At 52.9% G+C, this 13,885-nt stretch overlaps 1 protein-coding gene across 1 annotated transcript; it reads right to left on the bottom strand.

Moving 5' to 3' along the window:
• Nucleotides 1–4,042: 4,042 nt before the first annotated feature.
• On the bottom strand, nt 4,043–11,627 carry PSCA (prostate stem cell antigen). The gene is made up of 4 exons (XM_026659986.1): nt 11,558–11,627; nt 11,318–11,413; nt 7,782–7,889; nt 4,043–4,257 (listed from the first exon to the last, which is right to left on the bottom strand). The coding sequence occupies exons 1-4, from the start codon at nt 11,625–11,627 to the stop codon at nt 4,043–4,045; spliced, it is 489 nt and encodes a 162-aa protein (XP_026515771.1).
• Between the last annotated feature and the right edge of the window lie 2,258 nt (nt 11,628–13,885).

Here is a 13,885-nt window from a genome sequence, read left to right as displayed (position 1 = left end):
GTGGCTGGCGAGAGGCTTTCATTGAGTTGTTCACGGTGGTTGAAAGCCTGACCCCAGGGAAGTGAGTGGGAGTTTTGCTATTGAGTTCAGTAGGGGCCATGACACCTATTGTCTGAGTGCTTAGAGTTAGGTTTTTAGAACTCAGCAATGTCTGCTTCCAATGAGACATAAGAACGGATGTCATCCAGCTAGCCCAGTATCTTGTCTTCTGACAGTGGCTAGTGCCAGATGCGTCAGAGGAAATGAATAGAACAGGGCAATTTATTGAGTGATCCATCCCGTGTTGTCCAGTCCCAGCTCCTGGCAGTCAGAGGCAGCACCCAGAGCATGGGGTTGCATTCCTGACCCTCTTAGGGACTAGCCACTGATGGCCCTATCCTCCATCAACTTATCTAGATCTTTTTTTAACCCAGTTATACTTTTGGCCTTCACAATATCCCCTGGCAACAAGTTTCGCAGGTTGACTGTGTGGTGTGTGAAAAAATACTTCCTTCTGATTGTTTTAAACCTGCTGCCTGTTAATGTCATTGGGTGACCCTGGCTCTTGTGTTCTGTGAAGGGGTAAATAACACTTCCTTAGTCACTTTCTCCACACAACTCATGATTTTATAGACCTCTGTCATATCCCCTCTTAGTCACTTCTTTTCTAAACGGAACCATCCCAGTTTTTTTAATCTCTCCTAGTACAGAAGCTGTTCTATATCCTAATAATTTTTGTTGCCCTTCTCTGTGTCTTTTCCATATCTTTTCTGAGAGGGGGTCGACCAGATCTGCATGCAGTATTCCAGATATGGGCAGACCATGGATTTATATAGTGGCATTATGATATTATCTATCCCTTTCCTAACCATTCCTAACGTTTTGTTTTTTTTAGCTTGTTTGACTGCCGCTGCGCATTGAGTGGATGTTTTCAGAGAATTATCCACAATGACTCCAAGATCTCTTTCCTGAGTGGTAACAGCTAATTTAGCCCTCATCATTTTGTAGGTGTAGTTGGGATTACATTTTTCATTGTGCATTTCTTTGCATTGATCAACCCTGACTTTCATCTGCCCTTTTCTTGCCCAGTCACCCAGTTTTGTGAGATCCATTTGTAGCTCTTCTGAATCAGCGTTGGACTTAAGTGTCTTGAGTGATTGTCTATAATCGATTAATTGTATATAGTTATAGCTCACGAAAGCTTATGCCCAAATAAATGTGTTAGTCTCTAAGGTGCCACAAGGACTCCTCATTGCTTTTCCTGATACAGATGAACACGGCTACCCCCCCTGAAACCTGTCTATAGTCTGCAAACTTTGCCACCTCACTGTTTACCCCTTTTTCCAGATCATTTATGAATATGTTGAACAGCCCTGGTCCCAGAATTGATCCTTGGGGGAACCCAAAGTACCAAAGAACCCCCTTGCATATACCAACTTGCTACTCAATCGCCTGCCTTAACCAGGGCCTTCTAATACAAGCCGATGAGTAGCTGGGACCCCCTCATCACACCTACGGAACGAGGCTAACCTCGCTCCTAAATGCACTGCATCCTACGCAAACCAGCCACAATCCTCTGAGCTGGCTGCCTGTGTACTCTGGTAGGGGTGGGCAGGCAAACAGGTTTTGTCAGTGAGGATGGACTCCTATGCCAGAGATCGCCCTGAGCCGCTCCCTATGGAGGAAGTTGCCACTTAAACTGGGAGGGATGTTAGATAATAGAGAGCCTTAAACATGTGAGGGAAGGAGACAGCCACCAGGGCCTGAATGGGAGCTCCCAGGCAGCAAGGAGGTGGCATGGATGTGCTTGGGAGGTAGGGGAAATTCCCACGATCCCCGGGAAGGAGGGAGGAATCTAGGTGGGCTATTTTGCAGAGGCCTCCAGAAATCCCAGGGCCAGTCCTGAGAGGGGGAAATATTGTGATGATCCTAGACAGGATCCCCTCTCCGCTCCTGAGCGGTATTGAGAACATCTCACGGAGGCAGAGTCTGTCCAGACAAGTCTCTGTATCTCCCCTTCTCTGGGTTTTGGCAGTGATTTTCTAGCCCTGGTTTCTCCCCTTGGAGCTCGCCAGTGGTATTGGGCATGTGCGTGTGTGTCTCAGAAATCAAGCAGCTGGGATGGAAAATATGCACCTGCTTGTTGACTCTCTCTACTCTTCCTTGTACAGTGCATAACCCCGGAGCTGCTTCAAGGGAAACACCTCATCAGCCACGCAGCAAAGCTTGTTCCCGTCACCGCCTTCAGACATGTACCAGGGAGTAGCCTGGAGGATTCATAGCGAGAGAGAACCAAAGACCACAAGGGAGGGTGGCTTCGGAGGGTGCTACTACCACTCAGAACAGCAGACGAGGGGAACAACTGCAGACAATCCTAGCGCTGGGGTACTCTAGGTGAAAATGTCTCCAGGGGCAGGGCCGGCTCTATGCACCAGCAAAGTAAGCAGGTGCTTGGGGTGGCACATTTGCAGGGGCAGCATTCGGGCCATCCTTTTGTTGTTGTTTTGGTGGTTGTTGTTTTTGTTTGGGGGGCGGCCCTGAGGGCGCTCACCCAGGTAGACGCTGTCCCGGCCCCCAAGCTGACGCCGAAGTCCAGGTGGAAGAGCCGCAGCGGGTGGCCAAAGCTGGCCCCGAGACTGGGGTCCAGCAGCAGCAGCGCGTCATGCGTGGGGGGCGCCCTGGGGCCGCTGTGGTTCGTGCCGCTGGGCCCGGGCGGGCCATCCGTCGGGCTCCGACATGTGGAGCACGGGACACTTGGGCTGGGGGCCACCCCGCGGGGCACACGGAGCTGCCTGCAAGTGCCGCAGGGCGGCCACCCCCCAACGCAGCAGTCAGGGCTGGGCGAAGCGGCCTGAGCCGCCCAGGGGCTGCGGCAGGGCGGCCAGGAGCAGCAGCGGGGCCATAGAGGGGACAGGTGCCTGGGACGCTGCCGTGCAGGGCCCACATCCTGCTCTCCGGAGCTCTGTTCCCCGCTGGCCCCTCCCTTGGAGGCTGCCCTGCCCCGGCTCCTCAGCCCCCTGCCAGGGCGGTCCCCCTGGCTCTGCCCTCCCAATTCCCGGCCAGTCCTGGAGGCAGGAGTCCTGGCTGGAGGGACCCTGGGCTGAGGTGTGGCCCGGGAGCCCTGCTGCTTATCCCGACCCTGCCAGCGCCGGACTGGCTGGAGGTGAGGGGGGAGCAGGCAGAGTCAGGGCCCCCCCGGGCGCCGGGAAGGAGTCGGGTGGATGCAGCCTCTGCCCCTGCTAGTGTCATGAGCGGGATGCTGATGACCCGCCCTGGGAGCGAGTTACCAGTGACCCAGGGCTGGGGCAGCAGGGGGGTGCAGGTGGGGGGGGAAGAGCCCAGGACTGGGGCAGCAGGGGTGTGTGTGGGGGAGCCCAGGGCTGGGGTGGGGGGCAGCCAAAATTTTTTTTGCTTGAGGCGGCAAAAAACCTAGAGCCAGCCCTGTCCAGGGGCCTGGCCCGGGTCCGGGAAAGAGAGCAGCATGGAAGGAGTTAATAATCAATCAAGGCTGGCGGGCTGCTGACAAGCTGAGAAGCTGATTAGACACGGTATGCATGGTACTGAGTCCCCAAAACACGGCAAGGCTTCCCTTCCTTTATTGTTATCATTTATTATTTGTACAGCAGTCGCACCCGGGAACCAGAGTCACGGACCAGGGCGCCAGCTGTTTGGTATGTACAATTCATGCCTTCTGCTTTGCTAGACAACAGTAAAGGGTAGCTCACATAACACACATGCTCCCGACAACAGTGACAAAGCATGTGTGTCTGCCAAAAGCTGTGTCTCTGGCACACAAACACACACGCACGGATGGGCACTTGATGGAGCAACAAATGCATCAGCCGAGCAGTGCGTCCTTCTCAGAGGCACACCACACACACACACACACAGTTTCTGATTCTTAATTAACAGCAGGAACGAAGCTCTTGCCAGGGAGGCATCTGCAGCCGGCTATAAGCGTGCGAGAGAGAGCTGAGCGTGAAGCTGGGGCCTGTGGTTAGCATCCTAGCTGCAGTGGGGTGGCGCCAGGATTCTGTCAGGCTGAAGGGCTCCTCCCCACGCCTCACAGCCCGTTCCTCAGAAGGACGCAAAGGACGCTGGCGGTAAGCCCTGCTGCCATGGTGGCGTAGCTGCTGCCCACGCTGCCCGCCCCGCTGCGGTTGCAGAGGTCGGTACTGCAGCAGGAAACGTTCTGCTTTCCCACGCTGAAGTCCTGGAAGCTCGACTCGCACGACGCAGCGCACTCCTTGTTGATGACACTGAAAAGGCCCACGACGTCTGGAAGGAAGACAACATGGTTTCATTTTAGGCGGGGAGCCGTGGAAAGGGTCTACTTGGATTGCCTGTCACTGCCCCTCCCCTTGACATCAATCCCTGCCCCGTGCATGCCCCAGAAGTACTCCCCCAGCCCACCAGGGTCACCCAGAAGGAGGTGGGGGCAAAAAGGGTAGCTTGCCCTGGACCCCCTACCGGAGAGGCCCCTCGACCTGAGTGGTGGTGTGACCTGGTGCATGGCGTTACACCACTACTCGGGTTTGGCCCAGCCGTCCCATCTGTTATGATGGAGGAGGCGCCGGGCCAAATCTGAGCGAGTGGCACTGCGACCTGGTCCATGGGGCCGCAGCACCACTTAGGTTTGGGGGGCCCGGTGACAGAGGGGTGGCTGGGCCAAACCTGACTGGCACGGAAACCCCCATGCACCAGTTTGCAATGCCTGGAACTGGAAGCCAGGCCCAGCCCCCAGGACAGGGGCTGCTGCACGGAGGGTGTGTGTGTGGCAGGATCACACTCTCTCCCAGGCAGAGTAGAATATGGGACTTGGGGGCCTGGCCCAGGAGGGGAGCTGGGATGGAGACAGGGGTGCTCTTCTCGCCTTGACGGAGGGGAAGACTGGGATTGTGGGGCCCCCTTGCTGGATAAAAGGATCTTGAAGAAGGTGAGGCTAATTCTCTCCCAGAACAGAAACAGGCTGGAGGGCTGTTCTGTTTCCTTGTAGCCTGTTTTCCACTCTCACTTAAGGCCTGAAGGCCTCTAACTACAGGGGTGGAGCAGGCGCCCTGCTATAGGTCTCTATTCACAAGAGGCATAGGTAGGGTGACCAGACAGCAAGTGTGAAAAATCGGGACGGGGGTGAGGGGTAATAGGAGCCTATATAAGAAAAAGACCCCAAAATCGGGACGGTCCCTATAAAATCAGGACATCTGGTCACCCTAGGCATAGGTGCTAGAACTAGGGGTGCGGGCGGGGCACCCCCTGGCTTGAAGTGGTTTCCACCATACTCAGGGTTTACGGTTTGGTTCAATGGCTCTCAGCCCCCCCACTGTACAAGTTGTTCAGGCCCCTCTGACAAGGGGGGGGGGCTGGGAGACTGAGAGCAGGAGGGCTGGGGGGAGCTGAGCAGGGGGCTTGGGGAGCCGGGCTGGTCTAGGGAGGGGAAGGGAAGTGGCAGCAGGGGGCTGAGGAGGGGTGCTAGCAGTGTGGAAATCACTTGATTTTGTGTTTCTTTCCCCCTCTCTGTAATGGTGGGTTCCCCAAAAGAGATAACATGCAGTTGGTAGGTCGCCTTAGTCAAAAGTTTGGGGACCACTGCGCGGGGGATTCCAAATAGGGTGACCAGCCGTCTCGTTTTTAAAGGGACAGTCCCGTTTTGGGGGACTTTTTCGTATATAGGTGCTTATTACCCCGCACCCCCTGTCCCGTTTTTTCACAGTTGCTAGCTGGTAATCCTAATTCTAAAACACTACCACAGCCAAGTCTCACTGCATTGAATCAGCCGAGGCAGTTCATAACTGCGACCACGAGAAGGAGCCTACGCAAAGGAGTGACAAAGAGAAGGGAAAGAACATAAAGTAGGTTGCATTTCTTGGAGGAACTGGCTTGTAAAAAAGTCCCGTTTAATTGGGCATGTTTGCTTGAATCATAGTATAACAAACCCTTTGCCTTTCTATAGCACACTTAGCCAAGAATTTCAAAGCATTATTAGTATAACTCCAGAGACCCCGTGCAGGGTTCGGCGCCCCAAGCACTGTACAACCACAGAGCCTGAGACAGTCCTGCTCCTCTGTTATAAACACGTCTAGCTTCACAACATCCCCGTGAGTTAATGGGGTATGGGTATCCCCATTTGACAGATGGGAGAGTGGAGTAATACAGGGGCTAAAGCAATTTGCCCAGAGACACACAGGGGATCAAGTTCAGAGCTGAACACCATAAGCGGCTGTAACGAACTTTTTCTTGGCCCTTCAGTGTGGAAGTTACAAAACCTCAGACTTCCTTACACATAGGTGCATTAGTGAAAGTGGGTCTAAGAGAGTTTAAGACAGGGGCGGGCAAACTTTTGGGCCTGAGGGCCTCATCGGGTTTCGTAAATTGTATGGAGGGCCGGTTAGGAGAGGGGGTCGTGGCCCTGCCCCCACCTCCTATCTGCCCCCCCCCGGGACTCCTGCCCCATCCAACCCTCCCTGTTCCCTGATGGCACCCCCGGGACTCCTGCCCCATCCACATACCCCCGCTCCCTGTCCCCTGACCACCCCCGGACCCCCGCCGCCCCATCCAACCCCTCCTCTCATTCCTGACGGTCCCCCCCGGGACCCCTGCCCCATCCAGCCACCCCTTCTCCCTGCCCCTGACTGCCCCCTGCTGCCCCATCCAACCGCCCTCCTTCCTGGCTGCCCCCCTGGGACCCTGCCCCATCCAACCACTCCTTCTCCCTGTCCCCTGACCACCCCCGGAACCTCCCCCAGACTGCCCCCTGCCACCCCATCCAACCCCCCCCTCCTTCCTGACTGCCCCCTGGGACCCCTGCCCCATCCAACCACTCCTTCTCCCTGTCCCCTGACTGCCCCCGGAACCCCTGCCCCTGACTGCCTTTTTATAGTGGGGGTGCTGAAAGCCAGCTAACGAAACTGTAAACTATGTCTTCAAAAGCAATGTGGAAAAGCGCAATTCCCGCTCACACCACATGGATGCAGCGCAGCTCTGGGATTTTCAAGAATCGCAAAATAATGCTTGCTTCGTTCTGACAGCACCAGCAAACTTTTAAACCTGGGGATGCTGCGGCACCTGCCGCACCCCTAGTTCCCGCGCCTGTGCTCAGAGGCGTGGTGTTTTCACGCCCTCGGGAGACGTAGCGAGGCCAATGTAAGCTCCCAGTGTAGACCAGCTCTAGGTGAAGTCCTCACTACCAAATCTGGCCTGGTGAGTTAACGGAAGAGGCAGCAATACAGAACTCATGAGTCCCTGTTCTAACCACTAAACCATACAGCCTTCCTGTCTAACCCAGGGAAGTTTTGTGTGAAAGAAAGAGTTAACAGAGGATATTAGTGTTCCTCCAACCGGTAATTTCTAAAGCTAGAATTGCTTTCAGTGTCCCTGGGCGTCCTACACACTGACGACAATGGAGCAGCTGAGGATCTGGCCCAGAGACTTCCAGATGGGCAGAGAGGGGTACACCCTAATGGGTTGGGTTTTACAATATAAATAGAACACCACCCTCTTCTGCTGGGCACTGGGGAAGAAGTGGTTTCTGCAGAGAGGCTGCTGCAGGAAAGCAGTGTACGCCATACGCACTACACATCCCAGTTAGCTTTCTGCCTTTCGTGAATAAAGTGAAAGGCTTTGGCCCCCACTCATTCTCAGTCAGCATTTCTCCTCCTGTAACACACTGTGCCTTTAAGAGACCCGGCCCCTGGACAGGGATCTCGGAAAGGCTGCAATGGAAGGGGATCTGTTCGCACATCCTAGGGGGATGTCTGTGTGTTAGCCCCTTCAGTGTCTGATACCAAACTGGGACTTTGCCTTACTGATCACATTCGTCTTGCATGCTTGTGAGTTGTTGGCACACGTCACCGCCGTCTGACAGTTGGAGTTGCTGAGCTGCGCCGTGCATTTGTAACATGTCAAAGAACCACCTGCAGGAGAGGAAGATGGGTTAGAAGGGAATGCAATACGGGGAGTCTCATGCGCACTACCAAGCAGACAGGGCGATTGCAGTGTAAACCGCGGCTTAAAAGACCCTCCCTCCATTTTTACCGTGGGTGACACCCCAGAGAGTCGTGTGTAGGAAGGGGGCAGGAGATGGGCAATTTTTGGAGGGGTTGGGGCAGGTTCCCTCTAAATAGTTTCAGGAATAAGGACCATCAAGGAGAGAACAGTTTATTAATGCTGATGATGATTATTGGTAAATGAGAACATAGACTATTTCTTCCAAAATGTTTGATAACACTGAGCACCACGGCATTCCGCTCCTGATTGGAGCCCCCGTGAGCTATGGTAGTAATTAACAATCGGACATCAATGTTTAATTTAACAGGGATGGATGGAGGAAGGCCCAAAAGGTGTAGACTGATCCAATGTTCGTGTGACAGCGTTGTGACTTGTGACACCAGCTCTCTGGCAACCCCCTCGAGCACAGAGTCTATACACACCCTTCATCTCCCTCTGGAAATGAACCCCAGTGGGTAGAATGGTGCTGGGTGAATTTAAAGGGTTCATACGCCTGGGCGTGTGTGAAGGCCCTGGGGGAGCGTGACGCAACGCCCTAGATTTCTGCAGCACTGTGAAGTGCATTGAACAAAGTCAATGATACAAGCGCAGACAATCACAGTTTAAAGCCCAGATCCTCAGTGGTGCTTAGGTACCTATCGATGGGAGTTAGGTGCCTAAAGAAATCCACTTGCATTGTCCCTGGATGTTCAGCACTACGCTGGCTGGAATCGCTTACCTACCTCCCAGAAGTGTTGGGAGGAGAAGTGCCTGTCAGGGCAGTGCTTTTGAAAACATAAAGCATTATACTGGGGCTAACCTTTATTATTCTGATTCTCCCAGCACCACCTGATGACTGTCTTGCTCTCGTGCACCTGAAATGTCCAACAGCACGGCAGGTGTGTTCGACATGAGGACTTTCAGTTAACATACCTGCTTTACCCTCGATGGGGAGCTAGAAGGCTGGAGCTTCCACCTTACCAGGGCCGGTCCTAGCCCCCCACCATTTGTTAAACTTTGGAATAGTTTATTTTTTTGAGCATTGGTAGCCCATCTCACTGACTGACTGGTGGCGCCCCGCCCCTTATATACCCGTGAGGGCGTGGTGACAACATTCTAGGAGGTTCCAGGAAAATGTAGTTCTCTGAAAATCTGGAAGGTTCCACGTGATTCTACAAAGGTCCAGAACATTCTAGTGAAAAATGAAGCCACATACGGAATACCTGAAATATTTTACTTCAAACGTTCTATTTTCCCTTTTGTTGCTAACAACAAAAATAGCCCCCCGAGCCCGGAGCCCCCTGAGCTCAGCACCCCAGGTGGTCGCCTGCCCCTAAATCTGGCCCTGCTTAAGTCCATATGCACAAACTCTTGTGGGTTTATTTCACCGCCCCCATCTTGATGTAGTTCAGGCACTAATCTGGCCCCCACCAGCACAGTATCTGAGCACCTCGTAACCTTTAATACCCTGACAGCACCCCATTATCTCCCTTTTACAGATGGGGAGCGGAGGCACAGAGAGGCCAAGTGATGAGCTCCAGGAGGTCTGTTGCAGAGCAAAAAATGGAACCCAGGTCTAGCACCCTCACCACCAGACCATCCTTCCTCTCCGAGTGCAGAATTTCAGGGAAGTTCCATTATGCAGCTTCCCCTCCCAATCTTGGCTTTGTTTCACCAGCACAACCACCCGTGGAGGGGAAGGCCAGTGGCATAAAGTTCTTCCTGCTCCCAGGTGAGGCTGGCTAGCCAGGGCGTACCCAGGAGAGATACATTGATTCAGCCAGCTCCTTAGGTGGGACACCCATGTGGCCTTCCCTGGGGGGTCCATACCCCCTTGGGTGCAGCTGTCCCCATGGGATCTGAGATGGGAATTCATTCCCCTCTCCCCACCCATGTCAAGAGGGTTACTCAAGCTCCATAACCTGTAATGGTTCTTCTGTGTGGGGGGCGGGGAGGGAAGGGGGGAGAGGGTGTCAATTATACCCAGGACTAAGGAAATGACCTCCAGGATAAAATGAATCCAGGAAGCCGATCTAATCTCATGCCAACTGTGCACTGGTCCCCTTGGTTCACAGGCTCGGATCAAGGGGATCAGAGTTCCCAGATCTAGGGCAACATCCAGGCCTGACATTGTGCAGTGCGGAGTGGGTGCCTTTGGCAGGGTTCGTGGGACGAGGATGATTATTAATAACAAAGTGGCTGGAGTGCAGACTGGCTCCTGTCAGGATCAGAGCACCAGTGCGCTAGCAGCTGTACAAACAAATAAACCAAAGACCGCCCCATGCTCAGACTCCCATGTCTGTCCCTGCTGTAACCCAGGCTCCAGAGCGCAGAGCTGTAGAATTGCACACGCTCTGTTAGATTGCCCAGTTCATCACCCAGAATGGCAGGATGGTTCCTATAAATAATTTGCCTAACACCCATTCCCTTGGGAGGCTGTTCCACAGCCCAAGAAGTCTGGCAGGATGCTTTTTCCAGCTCTTCAGCCTAAATTTTCCCTTGCTTATTCCATCTCAGTATTCTTAGCCAGACCCTCTTGTGCCATCTTAAACCATTCCTCTCCCACACATCTCTGTAGGCACGTCATCTGCCCCCTTTGGCTATGACTTAGAGAAGCTAGACGGTCTAGTTTTCCCTCCCCATGCATTCTGTTGCTCTTCTCTAAACTCCCTCTGTCAATAAGCCCCGAGGCATCTCACTGGTTTCCAAAGTGAGGCCGCTCCAAGCAGTAAGAAAACCTGCCAGTAAACTGAAACCTCCTGTTGTATGAGGCAGGGGAAAGTCATAAAAAGAAAGATTAGAAAGGTAGTCGGGTAGTCAGATACCAGGGTAATGGAGGGAGTGTAGATAGATAGATAGATAGATAGATGAGGGTCAGTATGGGGATAGATAGATAGAAGAGGGGGTGTATGGGGATAGATAGTTAGCTAGATAGCTAGATAGATAGATTCTAGAAATGAGCACTCATCTCAAATCCCAAGCACATAAACTTCCATCAGGAATGCAGAAGACCATCTTTATCCTTATACGGACTGGTCTGCTGTCCATAAGAACATAAGAACGGCCACACTGGGTCAGACCAATAGTCCATCTAGCCCAGTATCATGTCTTCTGACAGTGGCCAATGCCAGGTGCTTCAGAGGGAATGAACAGAGCAGGTAATCGTCAAGGGATCAACCATCAAGTGGTCCAGGAGAATGCCAATACACTATATTTGGAGCTGGAGCCAGTGACTTCAGTAGTTCTTTCTTTGCTGCAAACACACCCTAAGGATCTCTCCAGCCACTCCCAGAGCTGTTTATCTTGGCGGTAAGGAGATGGGTTGGGGTACGGAGGAATCTCCTGGATGTCTTACCTGGCTCTGTGCACAGGACGGCAGCCAGCAGGATGACCAGAAAAGCCTTCATCTTCAGAGGATGAGCCAAGCACCGAGAATACGGGACACCTCCTCCTGCGGTGCTTTATAGCCCGTTTCAGTTATCTCATCAACCGCAAGGGGCTGGGAGGTTTCACTGGTAAATCGCTCATTTCAGGTCCAGCTGGTTCTTTGAGTCATGGCACTGATATTTGTGATAAATGCCCCTCCTCTGTCTACCTGTCCCCGTCATGCTGTGCTCCGAGATACTTCCCTCCACATCACCGCTCATTTCCTCATTGTCCAGCATGCTTGGGCGAATGGTTCACACCTCAACGGAGAAAAACAAAGCACCTAGACTCAAGGATGGCCTTCTCTTTGTGACCCTTCCCTGGGTTGGGGAGATTTGCTGCTCAGGTGTGACTAATCTTCTGCGAGCGCTACACCCATCATAACCAGGGACACCGGCTTTAAATTAAACACAAGCTCATTCTTTAATGAATTTTCCAGGTGTCTCCACAGTAGCTCAGAGTCACGCCTCTCTAAGCCCACGTGCCTGATGCAAGCTGTCTCCCGGGCTCTTTGCAGAACATTGGAGGGGAATGAAATTTCATTCACATTTCCTAGGGGGCAATTCCCAAAGTCTCTGGTTTCTCCACATGTGGCCAATGCCCAGTCTCAGAGAATAGGCGACCTCCGTGTATGATGGCATGGTGGTTCCCATTGGGAAGAAAGACAGGAGAACTTCTAGCCCCCTGAATACTAAATGGGGGACTTGCTGAGAGGAGGATACAGTTCTCAAGACACTTGGCCAATTAAACAGGGTGGCAAAGACCCCCAACCTCACCAGCAGCCAACAGGAAGTAGGGTGACCAGACAGCAAGTGTAAAAAATCAGGATGGGGCAAGGGGGTAATAGAAGCCTATATAAGAAAAAGCCCCAAATATCGGGACTGTCCCTGTAAAAATGGGACATCTGGTCATCCTAACAGGAAGGAAGGATAAAATCCCTGTTGTTGAAGGAGAGGGGATGGTAGAGATCCTGTCCTGATATCACAATGGCAGACTGATCATAGAATATCAGGTACCTCAAGAGGTCATCTAGTCTAACCCCCTGACAGATTTTTGCCCCAGATCCCTAAATGGCCCCCTCAAGGATTGAGCTCACAACCCTGGGTTTAGTAGGCCAACGCTCAAACCTCAAATTCCTGGCCCACATTAACCTGCTCAGGGCTTGTGTGGGGTGAACACCCCATCCCGGGAGGACAGGTTGTCATCAGGGACAGGCTGCGCCAGCGAAGATGCACAAACACCAGCCTGGGGTCCAGATCCTTTTTGCTCTGTGTAGGGCACCATAGAAAGTGACACTCACATTCACGTATCGCAGGCTGGAGCTGACTCCAGGAGGGATGCACCAGCGCATAATCACCAGGAGTGAGACCAAGAGGGTTTAGGTTGGACATTAGGAAAAAGTTCCTAACTATCAGGGTGGTTAAACACTGGAATAAATTGCCTAAGGAGGTTGTGAAATCTCCATCTCTGGAGATATTTCAGAGTAGGTTAGATAAATGTCTATCAGGGATGGTCTAGACAGTATTTGGTCCTGCCATGAGGGCAGGGGACTGGACTCGATGACCTCTCGAGGTCCCTTCCAGTCCTAGAATCTATGAATCTATGAATCAGCAACCAAGGCTCCCGCAGGCGAGGGAAGAAGGGACCCGTGGGGGGCACTGTGGAAGCTTTTAGAAGGGCCCCAAAGAAAGGGATTAAACGTCCCCTACATACTTAGGACCCGGTGCAACCATAGACACTTACTGGAGACACTTACATCTGGTTAAAGGGCCCTTTCCCTCTCCTACGCTCCTCCTGCAGCGAAGTCCCATGTCTGAGTTTGTGCTGTCACACAGCATCATCAGTACAGCATCATGGGCCATCAATTCATTATGCTGAGCCGCCCAGTGATTTTGATGGGCATTTCTCTGTGTGGATAGCAAAATATGACCTGATACCTTCCTGGGGGGAAGCAGAGCCGTGAGAGAGGAAGCCCTTATTTAACACTAGAAGTGAGCAACCGTATTAGGAATAAATATACCAGAAGGACGGCTGGGAAGTAAATGTCTGTTTATATCTGTAGCTGTATTCCCTGAAAGCACAGGCTTTCTTAAAGCAGCCAAGGCCTTTTCTTGCCAATTTAGGACCCTATCAATCCCCTCCCATTCCAGTACGTGGGTGAAAACCAGAGAGAGTCCTTTTCCCAGGCCCTTGAATAGGTGCATGGAAAAGCGGAGAGCAAGATCCCAGAACTAATGTATGGAGGAGGCCGCCGGGGTGCGCTGAGCCCAGTTTTGCTGGGTTTGGTACAGTTAATGAGCAGTCAGGGCTGCGGGACTCTGGTCCTCAGAGGGAGGAGGTGGAACCAGTTTTCTGTCAGGAGTTTCTCTGCTGGGTCACCCCTGAGCTGAGCGGTGCTTTTGGGTGATGTCCCCTGGTCAGAGTGGTCTAGCAGACAGAACACTGAGCTGGAACTCAAGAGACAGCTGGTTTCAGTTCATGGGTCTGCCACAGACGA

The sequence above is a fragment of the Terrapene carolina genome, unplaced genomic scaffold (genome assembly GCF_002925995.2).
Source record: "Terrapene carolina triunguis isolate 2854851 unplaced genomic scaffold, T_m_triunguis-2.0 Scaffold58, whole genome shotgun sequence".
Lineage (NCBI taxonomy): Eukaryota > Metazoa > Chordata > Testudines > Emydidae > Terrapene > Terrapene triunguis.
Note: the sequence above shows the minus strand (reverse complement) of the source record. Positions and strands in the feature narration are given on the sequence as shown.

Bases quoted from the DNA above. Each gene is read 5' to 3' on its own strand.
- PSCA (XM_026659986.1), bottom strand. From the start codon at position 11,627: ATGCTGGACAATGAGGAAATGAGCGGTGATGTGGAGGGAAGTATCTCG. The intron at 7,890-11,317 runs GTAAGACATCCA...CCTCTCCTGCAG, and splicing joins CGTCCTGTGCACAGAGCCAG to GTGGTTCTTTGACATGTTAC. The intron at 4,258-7,781 runs GTAAGGCAAAGT...TCTTCCTTCCAG, and splicing joins ATGCAAGACGAATGTGATCA to ACGTCGTGGGCCTTTTCAGT.